General features: G+C 37.5%; 1 protein-coding gene across 5 annotated transcripts in view; it reads right to left on the minus strand.

The window, feature by feature from the left end:
• STXBP4 (syntaxin binding protein 4) overlaps positions 1-16,328 on the minus strand; it is a 160,040-nt gene that overhangs the window by 69,043 nt on the left and 74,669 nt on the right. For all 5 annotated transcript variants that reach the window (XM_045984422.1, XM_045984424.1, XM_045984423.1 and 2 more), the window contains one exon: positions 2,841-3,017. In XM_045984422.1, the coding sequence (XP_045840378.1) occupies positions 2,841-3,017 (177 nt within the window). The remainder of the gene's footprint in view (positions 1-2,840; positions 3,018-16,328) is intronic.

The raw sequence follows: 16,328 nt of genomic DNA on the forward strand, positions 1-16,328 counted from the left end.
CCAAGACAAATTGTTACACATGCAGAGCACGATGTATGCACAAAAATATTTTTAGCAGTGTCGTTCATAATAAAGAAAACAGAAACAATCGGACTGTTCATCAAATACAGAATGGACCAAGATAACTGTAGTATATCCATTTAAGGGAGTACAAAAATGTGATGAAAAAAAAAGTGATGAAAATACACAAACTGGCTATAAATTTCAAATAGATGAATTGCGAAAATAAGAGGGTGAGTGAAGGGGCACCTGGGTGGCTCAGAGGGTTAAAGCCTCTGCCTTCGGCTCAGGTCATGATCCCAGGGTCCCGGGATCGAGCCCCGCATCCGGCTCTCTCCTTGGTGAGGAGCCTGCTTCCTCCTCTCTCTCTCTCTGCCTGCCTCTCTGCCTACTTGTGATCTCTCTCTGTCGAATAAATAAATAAAATATTAAAAAAAAAAAAAAGAGGGTGAGTGAAGAAAGCAAGGAGGAAGAATACATGTAGAACATTTCTATTTATATAAAGTTGATGAACAGGCAAGACTCAACAACATTTATTGTTAAGAGATATAAAGATACGTGGTAAAATTATCGAGAAAGTGGTTAATACTAAATCTAGAAGAGCGGTTCTGAGGGCGAGGGAGGGGAATGCCAACTGGGGAGGGACACTGGATCTTCAAAGGTATTGGCAATGTTTTACTTCCTAAGCTGGAGGTAAACAGAAAAAACAAAAACAAAAAAGGTAATTAAGTATAGAGATGAGATAACGGAAAACTTACAGTGAAAAATAAAAACACTGTTACAAAAAGAACCTGTGTCTTAAAAATGAATCTTTGAATCTGAGTTCTGTAATATCTCGGTCCATGTCTCTTAAAGCAATCTCAAATAATTAAAAACAAACAAACAAACAAAAAAAACCAAAACATGATTCCTTCTCTTTCTCCACTGGCACTGAGTTTGGGAAATGTTGAGATGCTCTCAACTGTCATTTTTTCTTTGGAAAATAAACAAACAGAGATGCCTGGGTGGCTTAGTCAGTCAAGTGTCTGCCTTTGGCTCAGGTCACGATCCCAGGACCATATTGGTCTCCTGCTCAATGGAAAGCCTACTTCTCCCTCTGACTGCAGTTCCCCCTGCTTGTGCTCTCTCTCTCTCTGACAAATAAATAAATAAAATCTTAAAAAAAAAAGGAAAAGAAAAATAAACAAAAGATTTTTTTTCAGAGATAAGTTAAGGGTTTAGCTTAGAATCCTGTTACAAGGAATGGCATGAGACCCCATTATGCTGAAAAAGAGAAAACCTGAATTAATTATATTGCCAGACAACTTAGGACAAAAATGTGTCTCAGCTAGGAGCTGGGACAGAGAATTGCAAATAACCTATGTTTAAAAAAAAAAAAAAAGAATAAATTCATGAGAACTCTTTGAATATTACCTACAAAGTATTTTTAACGACTGTTGATTATCCCTCCAAAAGTACATAGAGTTTTATAGAACAGTAGTTCTCAAATGTGTTTTTAATTTTTTTTTTGGAATTTCATTAATTTAATAAAAAAATTTTTTTTAAAGTTTTCAACGATTCATTAGTTATGTATAACACCCAGTACTCATCCCAATATTGCAGCAACTTCAAGACATATCTCTAAAGGCAAGGGAAAGGAAAGCAAAAATGAACTTTCGGGACTTCATCAAGATAAAAAGCTTTTACACAGCAAAGAAACAGTACTTTTGATATTTTGATAATTCCCAGTATTTTCAGAATCATGTTAAAGTTACTCACATGAAATAAGCATGTATCTCTGATTTCAGAATGTAAACACTGGGCCCAAAATAATAAATATATGTAATATTTTTGAGTATAGTGCCTTTTCAAGTAATATGATTTTCCCTTGGCCTTGTGTATTATCAGAGTGACAAGAACATCAGCTGTCTTTTGGAACTGGTTTAAATGGGCAGATGTGAGAAATGTAATAGTGACTCATAGAGCTGACCAAAGAAAATTTCAGATTTTTTCCCGTATTTTACTTTTCTAAAAGTGGTTTCATTTCCACTTTGCATATTTAAGGTATTTAACTGTTTTATATTCATATAAAGAAACATGAAGTATTTAAATTCGCTTTAAGTTTTCTTGAAAGTTTACTGGATTAGAGATATAAATACCTATTCTAAGTGAACTCATTAAAAGTTATAAAACATATATTTCAATTTACTTAATTTTCTGTCTCGGTGAAATAAATGTCTATTACAGTTTTTGAAGACCTTTCAATGAATATAGTATGTATTATGTTATAAAAAAAATCACAAACTAAAAAAATTCACATTAAAAAAAGATCACATTGCTTTCTGAGCAGCATTTGGTATTTTGCTATTGAAATTGGAGCCTATTAAATTCAAACTCAGTTTCTTTCTGTTAATTATCTTGGGCCCTGGGCAAAAATTATTTAACATTCACACTTCCTCGAGTGCTCTAATCAAAGAGCAAAACCCATCCCTAGACTCGTCTCCTCTCATCCCCACCAGGCAAATTAGCAAGTTTAGGAACAAAAGGGGAAAACCAATGTAATCAATTAGATGTCAAATAGTTCCAGGACTTAATGCCTGAGCTGTACAATGTTGACCAATGACCCAAATCAATTTGGGGCACATGCTTTTCCAACCCCAAGCTATGCGGATAAAGGGATGCTCACAACCTTCGCATGAGCCCCCCACCCCCATCCCATCAGGACACACCATCCTATCATTGAATAATAGAAGACAAACACTGACCTAGTTTAGAAGTGCAGATGAAAAGGAAATGAAAACAGGATACATGACAACGGCAAGGAAACCATGGTAACTAAAAGAGAGGACGGTTTTGCTTACTTTATTTTGGTCCGAATAATCAGCAAGCTGAGCCTTTAGATCTGTGATCTCGGCCTCTAACAGATGGATCACTTCTTCGTAGTCCATTTCCATCCCGTGTGCCTGGCGCTGTGCAGCCTCGGCAAGGTGGATCCGACTTCGCAGGGCTCTGGTTTCTTCAACCACAGCTTTGGCTTCCTGAGGATTTCAAAATTCAGGCCGTTGAAAAAAAAATGCCAATTTAAAAAACAGTTTGGCAAAACAGGTGGAACAAAATCTTTTACTTCCTCTGGAAGTTATAATTCCCAAACTCAATCAATAGATACGTGCTCCTCACATCTCAATTTAAAAAGTATTCATCTTATTTTATTGTGTAGAGCAAATGCCTGATCTTACTTTTCCTCTCTCGATTTCTTGGATAGTTTTCAGTATGGAATCCCCAACTTCACACACCTAGCATAACATTTTGGAAATAAGGGAATTGGAGAACAGAATTAAGAACAGGTTCAACAGATACAAAGAGTAGGCTTCTACAGAACTCTGGTATGTGGTAGTGCTGATGCTCTAGGAAGAGTCTTGCAGCTTCAAAAATAGCTGAGAGATCTGTGGTGTTGTGGACTTCCTTGTGGTCCAAGCCCAGGATCCAAAGCTTATTTCTAGACACCAGTCTAACTGTTACATCCCCCTTATGATTTACAATGGTAAGGCCTCTGGTATCCTGTGAGTCTTAACACATGAAAATCCTTTTGAAACCTCCTTTTTCCTTACCTCCCCCAACTCCCAAGTATATAATCAGACACCCCTCACAACCCCAGGGCAGAAGCTCTTTCTGCCCACGGGTCCTGTCCCCATGCTTTAACGAAACCACCATTTTGCAACCTTTCTCTCTCTTAAAAAAAAAAAAAAAGCCAAATTCAGTAGCAAAACATCTTGTTATTTCTATAGGGTGCAATGCTCACAAGACATTTATTAGACATGTTATGTCTTAGATGATTCATGTGTCTTTTCTCATTTAACCTTTAGAATATCAGAGAGAGTCATTATTAAAAACCATTTTATACATAATTAAAGAGAGGCTCAGAGAGGTTACATATCCTGTCCAAGGACACAAAGCAGTGCCAGAGTTTAAATCCAGGTCTGCCGAACTCCAACATTAGTGCTCTTTTCATCATTTTACTTTGCTACTAAATGATAAAACAAATAAAACAAAACAAAACTATATACAAGCTACACTCTCCACCTTAGGAAGAAGATGGGGTGACCAAAACCACTTGCTCCCTCAAAATGTGCTTTGGTGTTAGGTCAACGACAGTCCCCTCCCCACGGACACCAATCTAATTTAGCATGGCAATTATTAGACTATAAACCATTTATTTTCCTTTACTTGATGCAGAAATCTTGTTTTTCTACAATGAAACTTTCTGCTCCAATCTCCATGGCTAATATTCAAATATGGCTATTTTAATTTTCTTGAAGCCATTATAGGATGCCTGCTTTTGAGTCTAAATGCATTTGAAATGAAGGGAGAGTTAGAACATGGACATATTTTTAAGGCCAATTTTTCACTCATACATTCAATAAATGTTTATTAAGTATTTGCTATGTGTCAGGTTTTGTTTCAGGTACTGAGGAGAGAGTAACAAAAAATAGACTAACAAAATAGACAAAAAGTCCTCCCTCGTGCCCTTCCCAGACCTGAATTTACATTATAGTTTGGGGAGATATATAGTAAATTAGGGATTATCAGTGAAGATCTCACTAAGATTATATGTAATCAGAGACCCACATAAAGCATGGAGCCATGAAGATTTCCCAAGGAGCTTTTTTTGGGGCAAAGGGAACAGTTTGTGCAAAGGCCCTGAGATGGAATTGTTTGTTGTATCTTTAGAGAACAGTGAGGAAGCCAGTGTGGCATTAAGTTGGAGTGGTAAGAGACAGGCAGAAGGAACTTGTAGGACACAAGGAGTGAAGGCAGGAATGAGGCTGGGGTGGAATGGCCGATCTTAAGAGGCTCTGTAGGCCATCATAAAAACTTTGGTTTTACTCAGGGTGAGATGGGAAGTTACTGGAGGGTTTGGAGCAGAGAAATGATTACGATCTGACTTAAACTATAAGTGGGTTAGTTTTGCTATTGGGTTGAGAGATAGCTGCAGGTGGGCCAAGGTGGAGCAGGGAGAAGGGGACAGGTATAAAAACTATGGCTTGAACAAGGGCGACAGTGTTGGAGATGGTATAAAGTGGTTAGATTCTAAATGTAGTTTGAAAGTACAGCTAACAGGAGACTTCATCATCACTAACAACATTTACTTAGCAGCTAGTGCATTTATATAATCATATTATGTGATTAAAAAAAACATACAAAGGGGATGAAGGATACCTTCCTTTTCCTGGTTCCGTTCAGAACATGAAATATGCCTTACATAAGTGGAAGAACAGAGTAGGGCATGAGAGACAAAAAGAACAATGTGAACAAAGGAAGAGAAGACAAGAGAAATGGCACTAGATTGATTTTGACTGGAGTAGGTGCTTCCTGGGAGAACAATGGGGAAAAAAAAAGGCTGAGGAGAGACAGGGAAAGAGCTAGACTTTGGTAGAAATGACATGACCAGCAAAAGGGCTTGTATCAGGTAAATCTTAAGAACTTACGAGCAGAAATTGATTTGAGATCAGAGTGCTTTAGAAAGCTAAACCTGACAGCAGGGTTCAGGACAGAGAGGTACGGCTGACCAACGGCCTCCTACACCTGATTCAAAGGGTTTGATTTCAGTCCCAGGAACAAAAGATACAGCATGGGGAACAGAATTAATGGTATCACACCAGTGTTGCCTGGTGACAGACAGTAACTACACTTGTGGTGAGCACGGCAAAACTGTAGTTGTTGAATCACTAGGATGTACACCTGAAATGGAGGTAACATTGCGTGTCAACTATACTCAGATCAAACGACAGCAAAAAATCCAAAGAACTTGATTTCCTTATCTCTAAACCCAGTGGTCTTCTCATCAAAGGGTACTGTTAGGAAGAAAATACCTGGGGAAACAGAAGAACATTTACCAAGCCACATCATTTGGTTCAGGCCAGGTGACCACGTCACGAGTGTCACTGCTTGATCAACCCACATCAGGCTGCGGCTGTGCATACAGGATGGAAATGGATGCCAGTGCTATTTTCCATGTTTTACACAGACCAGCTCAGTGGATCCATACACTGCTGTGGGAGGCATGTCTATTCTTATACTCATTTAATAGGTGGAAAACTAAAGCACAGAAAGGTCAAGGAAGTTGCTCAGAATCACAGACCTAAAAAGTGGCTGGACCCACTAAAAACTGGCTGAACCCAGGCAGTGCACTTTTATTTATTTATTTTTTTTAAAGACACTCTTTTAATTTTTTTTTTTTTTTTTTTTTAGATTTTATTTATTTATTTGACACAGAGAGAGAGATCACAAGTAGGCAGAGAGGCAGGCAGAGAGAGGAGGAAGCAGGCTCCCCGCGGAGCAGAGAGCCGGATGTGGGGCTCGATCCCAGGACCCTGAGATCATGACCTGAGCTGAAGGCAGCGGCTTAATCCACTGAGCCACCCAGGCGCAGTGCACTTTTAAAGTTCACGTTCTTGGCTACAAAGACATACTGTCTGTTCAAATTCAGAAAATGATTAAAAAAAAACCAAAAAACAAAAAAAAACGAACACTCATAGATGACAATATCAGCCCAAACCTACAGGAGCTTAGGATGTGAACATGACAACACGCTAAAATATCTTCGAGGCTGCTACACCGCTCCCCGTTTTCCATTCAATCAAGCTAGAAAAAAAATATACTACCGCTGATGAGAAAGAGGAGGGGCAGAGAATTCGCCATAGCTGCAATGAATAATAACTAATTTGATGATTTCTCTACTTCACACTCACTTCAAGCAGCTTTTATTCCTCTATAAAAACAGCACTTTTATTTTTGCTCAAAGAATGCTAGTTAATTAAATGAAGAATCTGGATGGAATTTATATAGCCATGACAGTTCGCTGATGGTAATACAGTGTGAAATGCAGTTGGGTGGTAAAAGATGCAGAGGTTTTGATGCTGAATAAATTCATGCTATTTCTTTTGTCAATGTATAACTGTCAGGTTGGTAAATGTGACCCCTTAGCAAAGTTCTAGCCCAATTCCCACTGAATGGCTGTTTAAAAGATTAGTGCATTGAAATGATGACTTTTAGAGGAAGCAGTAAAAAAAAAGAGATAGCAGCAGTGTGCTGTATTTAGCAATGCAGGATCACATAAATCCATTTTTTCCTTTTCCTCCCGGGTTGTCTTCTAATAAATTACTGTAAAGCCTCCCATGTCCGTAACAATTGAACCAGAATTTTCTGAGTACCTCACCATGAGCCCTAAATCCCATCGGGGTAGATGCTGCAGCCAGTTCATTGAATTACTTTGTATTAGGTAGAGATTAATTCAGCTTAGAAAGTTAGGAAAAAAAAGAGAAACCAAGAGGCAACAGCAATCAGAAAAATCAACACAAGCATTACGTTTTTTAATATTGAGCAGAATGAGCTTGGAGACTGGAAGGGAATCTTGAGTTAAAGTCCAATCTCTGACTTGGCTTTTTTTTTTTTCTTCTTTTCTTTTTTTTTGGGGGGGGGGGCACTGAGGAAATACCTCCAACTCATACTGTCTCATTGTAAAATGAGGATTTTCCACCTTACAATTTCACAATGAATCTTTGGGAAAGATCACACCAAACACTCCTTTGACAAAGGAGACAAAGGGTATTATCAACTCACACAAAGGGCAGTATAAGTGCAGACAAAAGACAATGTGCTGTGTGCACATACAGCATTTCTTCCCCACAAGGAACATGACATAGAAGAGAAAACATGACTGTTAGAATGAGCTATACCTAGGTCAGACAGAATCTTTGATCTGTGATTTTTTTTTTTTCCTGGCTGTGTAATTCTCTAATGCTCTAAGAAACTCAGTTTGTTCAGTTGTATAATGGGAAATAACAATGCCTACTTTATAATATCAAAACAAATCTCACAGGAAGGTTAAAGAAACAATTACAGTTCTTGGTACAGTTCCTCTTTACTGCTTTTGAAAGATATGCATAATCACCTATGTGATTAGAGAGTTAGACTAGACAATTTATTAAGGGCTTTCCTGAGGCAATCAATTAGTAATACCAGTTACTGAACTTTAGAGCAGTTGTTTGGGAACATAATAACATAATGTGCACAGGTCTTTTTAATGTTAGCAACAATTATGTAAAACCTTCTCTTCTCTAGTTATGAGTCGTAACGGCTCCCTAAAGTAGAAGGAAAAAGCATTAATAGCAGTTGCACGTTTGTAATTAGACTAGTACATCCATATCAGTAACCTTCGAAATTCTGTAATTTTTAAGCTAATCAGTAAATCTTTCAAAATGTCAATGGCCAACTGGAGAAAAAAAAGAGACTGCAAAGAGATATATGTCTTGGTATAATGTAACTTATGCTACCAAGCCCGAAAGAATACTTCTCTTATCAGCTTCCGACATTCACTCACTGGAGAACTCTTGTTGGTCCTGGTCCCACTACAGCTTGTGAGAAAAGATTAAGGGTTATTGCAGGAAGAAGGCTGTTGAAGGAAAAGTGTTTAAAAGCTAGTTATGTACAGGTCCCTTAACTTGTGTATCAGATTTATGAAAACGTGTATACTATTTCTCCCAAAGGATCATCTCAAAGTAATTTGCAGCTATTCACGAATGAATCCACAATTCATCTGTAAGCATGGATGCACTTGGGGGAAGCAAATGAATTCATGGAAGTTTCTATAGGCCTCTGAAAGGTGCTGCCTCCTGTCTCTTTCCTTGCTCTTCCTCCATGCATACATCCAACCCACCATCCCACCTTCCAGCCTAACCACTTATTAAGCACTGTGAAGTCTTCATTTATGATGTAGTTGCAGCCACTCCTTAATCTGCATTCTTGCCACCACATTACTGATTCACGTTCTCATCACCTCAATGTCAGGTACTATGAAAAAGCACATAAATGATCACCCTGCCTACCGTGTTTTTCACTCTCACGTATTCTGCATGCTTCTGAAGGACGAATTTTCCTAAAATACTGCTCAGGGAACCAACCTAAGATAACCTTAGCTAACATCCTCAATATCCATACTTAAAGGCTTTCCACTACTTATTCCAAACCTATCTTCCCAGCTTTAGCACCTTCTTACATGATTACCATATCCAATTACATGACTTACCAAATTTCCTTACACTGAACTCTCCTGCCTTGAGGACAATTTCCAGCACATTGTTTCCTCCACTTTACCCTTTTTTCTTCATTCAGTTCTTGTCTATCATTCAAATCTACTTCAGATTTTACCTTCTCTGAGCAGCCAGACCACTTCAGCTTACAATGATTTTTTCCTACTTTTATCTTTTATAATATCTGTTGTCTATAATTAATCACATGCGTAGTATCTCCTACTCCTATCTTGAGCTGTCATTAAAATGTTAAGTATTTTACTGCCTAACTTTCTAAAGCCAAAGAATCTTGACTGCCCAAATGAGTACACAAACTGAGAGTAAAACCCTATGTAATATGAACATAGGTGCTCCACTTACCATAAAAATGAGATATAACTGGACTGACGGTAAAAATGACAACTCTGTTTTGCATATATAGTAACCACCTTAGAGAATTTTATTAGAAAAGAAGCTTTCATAGAAAAGTTCATAAAATGTTTCAATTTTATAAGACTATTAGTAGAACTATATTTCATTTGAATAATTACAGTAACAACCATAAACCGTGCTATGAAAAGGACTTAATGAAAAGTAAATCATTTCATTATATTCTCTTTATATATAAATTTAAAAATCCTTTCATAGTATTTATCAAGCAAATGAGGTTATATTAAAACTATGTGGAACAAGGGACAGTTACACTTCACTGTGTTTGACAATTGTTATTTCTTGGTTTTTCATTACATAGATAATTATGTACACTAGTTTGTATTTCCCTACAAAGTACAGTTTTTCGTCGCAAGCTAATATACGCTCTCAAGGACTATATAATTGTGAACATCCTTTCCCACCCCCCACATCCCTGCTTCTATGAATTATATGGTGACACTTCTTTGTAAAGTGTGTAAAATGATAGACATTTGTAAATCCAGGAAATAAAGATTTTCTTCAGTTTATCTGAAAAAGCAAAACCCTCATTTTGCAAAGGAAGATTTGGTTAAGCTTTCTGGAGGAAAAGCAGGTCAATCAAATTATAATTAGCTCTAATTAACCCTCCTAAGAGCTGTCAGCTTCTCTACCTGCACCTGCCTCTTTCTCCAAAAGGTGCAAAATTAAGCTCTGACTCTGAACATCAAAGAAAACCAAAGAAACAATTTTCAATCTCTGTCTATAAACAGAAGTCCCTAATCAAAGACAGATACACAGGTACACCTATCTGATAATTCACAATATCAATATTAATTAGTACAAATCCAGTTAAATGCATTTAACCCTAAACAAGCACTTTACTGGTTTAGTGAAGGTTGACATAAAAGAAAAACTATTTTCCTACTTCTCCAATTCTGATTACAAAGGTACTCAAGGAAACATTTACACTACTGCAAACTTCCTTTCCTGATCAGAATGTAAACTCTGCTTACTGTAACTTGCTACAGCTCAAAGGCTACTTTTCAGCTATCAAACATCTAGAATTTATCTGAAGCTTGGGGTTTAAGGGAGAGATGGCTGCAAACAAATATATTCCTTTCAATTTAACTTTTAGAGTTTTAATTCATTGGAATCACATGACCAAGAGTTCTAAGTTCTAATGTAGATAGCATGGTAATAATATTCTTAAGTTCATTTGGAAGAAAAAGAATTCAGTGAGAACTGGTATGCAGATTTTGAAAACAACAGTAATAACAAGAAAGAAAGAAACAGGGTGGGACACAGCTCAAAGATTTAAGGCATAAATAAAGTTATTTAATAGTTGGTACTGGCCAAAGGGTTAGATCAAACACTCATTCACCCAATAAATATTTATGGACAAAGCACCTGAAAGATAAAATAGCCCCAAACAATGATCTCAGGTCCTGGGATCAAGCCGGGCATCAGGCTCTTTGCTCAGTGGGGGGCTTGTTTCTCTCTCTCTCTCTCTCTCTCTCTTTCTCTCTCTCTGTATGCCTTTCTGCCTACTTGTGGTCTTTCTCTGTCAAATAAATAAATAAAGTCTTTAAAAAAATAGCCCCAAACAGATCTTAGATTATGCAATAGTTTAATCTATGGTAATGGAAATACCACAACACAATGAGTAGTTGCAACAACAAATTATTTGGGAAAACAAAAGTATAAAGTGTAGCCCCTCATCTCATAACTTATACCAAACAAAATAATTTCATAAATGGGTTAAATAAAGACAGACACTAGGGCAGGGCAGTTGAAAACTAGGTTAATATGTATCTGAAATCTGGCAAGGAATGGACTTTTAAAAAATTATTAAAAAGGAGAAAGCACAAAGAAAAAGATCTGACAACACAAAAACACCTGTATTAAAAAAATCTTTGAAAAAAAATCAGAAAGGCAATTTATATATAGGGGAACATATTTGCAACAGATTTGGTAGAAAGTAGGTTACTAACTACAATGTAAGGAGACCTTTTGGGAAAAGGGGATAATTATTAAGACTGTAAGAGAAGTGAAGAACCAAAGGGAGTAGGAGGGGATACAGGATAACATGAAGGCCATATGGTCAGGAGTGCAGAATGTCACTAGCCATCAGATCAAGAAATCAGCCACCTTCAATATTAAAGAATTATGATGGAATTCACCATTTGATTTGAAACTCATGGTCACAGACAGTCCTTGGTATCTAATATGGATGACAGTAAATCAAAGTACAGTATTTTTAAATAGGGTGATTTATTTATGTAGGGTGAGATACAACTAGAGAAGTCTTGTTTTTAATTCTAAAATAGTTTGTGAATAAATCACTTAACCCAATGTCAAAAGTCCCATATTGAAGTAAGACTACCAAAAGCATTTCTCACATAGTGAACCACCAAGATAAGAGTTTCAGAGTGTCAACTGCCTTATCACTACTTCCTCCTTGGGTAAAATTTACTAGTTTGTCAGCAAATTAATATATATTGCTCTCACATCAAGAAACAGAAAATGTTTGGCCTCTACAGGGTGGCTCAGTGGATTAAGCCGCTGCCTTCGGCTCAGGTCATGATCTCAGGGTCCTGGGATCGAGCCCCGCATCCGGCTCCCTGCTCCGCAGGGAGCCTGCTTCCTCCTGTCTCTCTGCCTGCCTCTCTGCCTACTTGTGATCTCTCTCTCTGTCAAATAAATAAATAAAATCTTTAAAAAAAAAACAAAACCAAACAAAAAAAAAATACCCTGAAAGATGCTCTCTTAGCAACTAATGAAATTTTAGAGATTTGTATTTCTTCTTCTTTTTTTTTTTTAATAAGAAAAATTACAGGGAGTAATGCCTACACGGGCAGACAAACATGTCTCTGACAACTCACCAGCGAAAGGGCATCTATTCTGCAATGCTTTCTAGGAAGTGAGGGTGGTTTTGCTCTATTTTACTTTCTTCTCGTTGGAATGAAAGTTCCTCATCAAGAGTACATCTGGCTTTCCCAGTGCATCCATAGAAAAGAGCATTTAATAAATGTGTCTTAGATTCCTTTGCCAAGTCTCCCTTGTAAGTCGCTACCAGGCATGCGTGGAACAATTGATGACAGAGCGTTGAATTGGTCCCTGAACAGCCAGAAGATAAGTGGCTCACAGCAGGGAACCCAGAACCCCAACATCAGTTCTAACTGAGCCAAAAAGCTACAGAAAACACGGTCATCAAATGAACTGGAAGGTTTCTGTGGAGAATAAGATCACTTCCCTTCCAAATTCCTGAGACTTGGAAAATTCTGTGATTCTAGTTGATCTGACACCATTCAAATGGGTTCTGTACTATCAACAGGATAACAAAATTACCGCTCAGATTTTCTTAAAATGGTTAAGGCCTTTTCTACGTTAAAAAAGAAAACTATTTGGGAACAGGGATTCTGAAAGAGACATCTTTGCCAATGCTTGATGAGAATGCCACATTCAGTCCAGTGAATCACTGGAGATGGCTGGTGTCTGGGCAAACAAGGATGCCAACCGGGCTGCTCTTGGGTTCCTTTTCCAAGCAAGCTGTCTTTAACTTAGGCAGTTTCTTGGGCAAAGTCTAATGTTGGAAAATACATGGGTCATGTTTTGATTCACAAAAAGGGAATTAACGTTGAGAAAGAAATTCGACTGAGTTTTTTTCTTTAGAGTAAGTTTCTCCACTCAGATTGCTGCCTGTCATTGTAAGAGATTTTTAATTTCTTTTCTTAGACTCTTTTTGGGCTTTAAAAAATCATTTAAAGATAACTGTAGATTACACACAGTTGTAAGAAATAATACAGAGGGGTTCCCTGTATGCTTCAATAAACCCTCCAGTGGTTGTAATTTGCATGACTATAATAGACTATCACAATCAGGAAACTTCAATGATGCAATCCACAAAACAATCAGACCTTACCAGATTTTTTTTTTTTTTAGATTTTATTTATTTATTTGACAGAAAGAGAGAGGGAGGGAAAGAGAGAGAAGCCGAGGGAGAGACAGATTCCCCGCTGAGCAAGAACCCCGATGCCGGGCTCCATCCCAGGACCCCGGGATCATGACCTGAGCTGAAGGCAGATGCTTAACTGACTGAGCCACCCAGGTGCCCCCAGACTTTACCAGTTTTATAAGCACTTGGCAATAAAAAAGAAAGAACCTATAGATGCATGCAACAAGCTGGATATGTCCCAAGGGAATTATGCTGAGTGAAAAAAGCCAATGCCCAAAAGTGACACACTGTACGATCACATTTACATAACATTCTTGAAATGACAAAATTATAGAGATAGAGAACAGATTACTGGTTGCAAGGCGTTAGCGGAGGGAGGACAGAAGGAGGTGGCTGTGGCTATAAAAGAGGAGCATGAGGGATGCTTGTAAAGACGGTTTTTAAGAGAAAACAAAAGTTGACATTTTGAGGTCACAAGTGACCATCTGAAATGGAAACAGGAATAATTTTACTATAGTACCCTTTTAGAACAGAAAAGACTGACACATCAAATAGATGTATTTTCCCATTTCCTTTCTAAAGATGAGACAGCATCTTAGAATATCTACTAGGGCTATACTGAAAAACTATAAAAAGTTCAGGTCACCAAAAGAAGAATAAAAAGGGTGTGGGGATGGATACCACTTCTAAACATTAGAGGCTTTACTGTTTCTTTAATAAATGCACAAAGGAACACAATCTCTCAAAGTGTGAAAACATGAATACCTCTTTAGTAATTGCATAGTATCACTGTTCCCTTTAGAGATATATTTAATCTGTTGTTAGTTTCCTTTGTTGCTTCATCCATCAACCAAGACAGCTCACATGCCAGCGGCACCGGCTGTGACCAAGTTCGTGTTCAACCTCAACTGTCCAGAGACTCCTGTGCTGAGCTGACCTTACGTGGCTGCCTCAGGACTTCATGCTTTCACGTTCAACCCAACCTTTGCACAGGTGAGGCCGACTGCAACTGAGCTTATCTGAACCTAAAGAAGCTGCCAAATGAGCAATTTCCCATGGTTTCTTTAGGGCAAAGGCTCGTTCAGGCAAGCTGAATACTTTGGCTTTGGACCGTTCACCGGTTCACAGCTGCCTTAGGTCATAACACACTGCTGAAAGGAACCTGAGACAACTTCGGTATGAGAGTACATCTTAGAAAGTTGTTGATCAAAGGAAGGTGTTAGAAGAACGTCCCATGCCTGTTAAAAGTTGTTAGAACTTGAAGAAAAAAATAATGAGATGTCTAATTTCATGGGAAATTGTGGCTCGTGATTTTAGACAGTAAGGTAGGGTTATTCTGTAAAGCATGAAAACTCACCCAAAATACTGAGATTTTAGAGAACAGTGCAACCAATTCCATACGGAACAGTTAAGGATTCTAGTAGTCAGCCCTGGCTTAACAAAAGCAATGTACTGGATCCTTCCAGTGAGAAAGGATCTCTGCATAGTTTGTCCTTTCCTTTTTAGTCATTTTTTCCCTCCCTCTCCCTCTCTTTCAGTTCTTCACTGCTTTCTTTTTGGGCCACTAAAAATGGTAAATTAATTTCCATAATTTATAATAGCTAATGGACCTTCAAAAGGGGGAGATTATTCTGTTTTTAGGATCAGGCCACTGTCTCACAATAATTCAATTAAAAGTTTATAAATGAGTGAACAAAGGATATCAAATTGCGTTCTCTCCTCCCTTTGGAAGCAACTGGTAAGCATCATTGTAAAACAAATTGAAAATCAATCTAGCCATGTTTTAATAATCAGGTTACCTATGTATTTAAGGGATTTATATGGTGTAATAATTAGTACTGAGCTGACTTCATGTTAAGGCCTTCAAAAGGTTACCAAGAACAGGGAAAGAAACTTTGCCAAATTTCATACAACTCAAGTTTCCGGTTTTTAAAAGTTTTTAAGGGAAGAGTTATACACATTCTCTATTTGTAATTTTTAAAGACTTTTGCTAACTGAAAAAAGAAACTAATTCTTGAGAAGTTAGAATTTTAGCAATTTCAGCAAAGCATAGGAACTCTTTCATTAGCAATTCATCTGTATCACTGACATCTTCTTAAATGGAATAATATTCTGTATACATAAGAGAAGCTGAATGGTGTTCATAGTCAATATATTTAAAAATAAAGAAGAGTTTTAGGGCTGATTTTGGGTATTTTTTATTGCAAGTGTGCATTTCTGAAAGGCACAGTCATGCCACTATGTATGCATGTGTTTGTATGACAGACACATACATACATTTTAAATTATTTTTATTAAACTGGATGCATTAAATAATATTATAAATACTGTGAATTCATTACAGCATGAATAATCACAGCCCCTCAGCTTCAGTACAAAGCCTTGACTGCTCTATTACTATATCTTCTATCATGGTTAAGTCTGGTTGCCTTTACCCTCATGGCATCTTTCATACAGACCTTGTTGGTGGATTTCTATTGCTACTATCGGGTTAAACCCTCCATTGCTTATTACCTGGACGAATGCTCCTCAAATTTTCAGGTGTATACAATCACCTGGGGACTTGTTAGATATGGACTGTAACCCAGTAGGTCTGTGGAGGCATGTGAGACCCTGCATTTCTAAGTTCCAGGTGTTACTGACACTGCTAGTCCTGGACCACATTTTGAGTAGCAAGAACACAGAATTCTAGATTTGCACTGCCCACTGTGGTAGCCACCAGCTATAGGTGGCTACTGAGCTCTTTGAAGTACAACTGGTCAACTGAATTTTAAATTTAATTTTAGTTTGCACTTAAATTTAAAAATATGAAGTAAAAAATGTTTTTTTTATTATACAAAACTTTGTTGTTTTGATAGAACTGTTTCACTTTAATCACTGCATCATTTAAGATATTGTTGTTGAACTGTAGTGTT

The sequence above is a fragment of the Meles meles genome, chromosome 18, assembly GCF_922984935.1.
Source record: "Meles meles chromosome 18, mMelMel3.1 paternal haplotype, whole genome shotgun sequence".
Lineage (NCBI taxonomy): Eukaryota > Metazoa > Chordata > Mammalia > Carnivora > Mustelidae > Meles > Meles meles.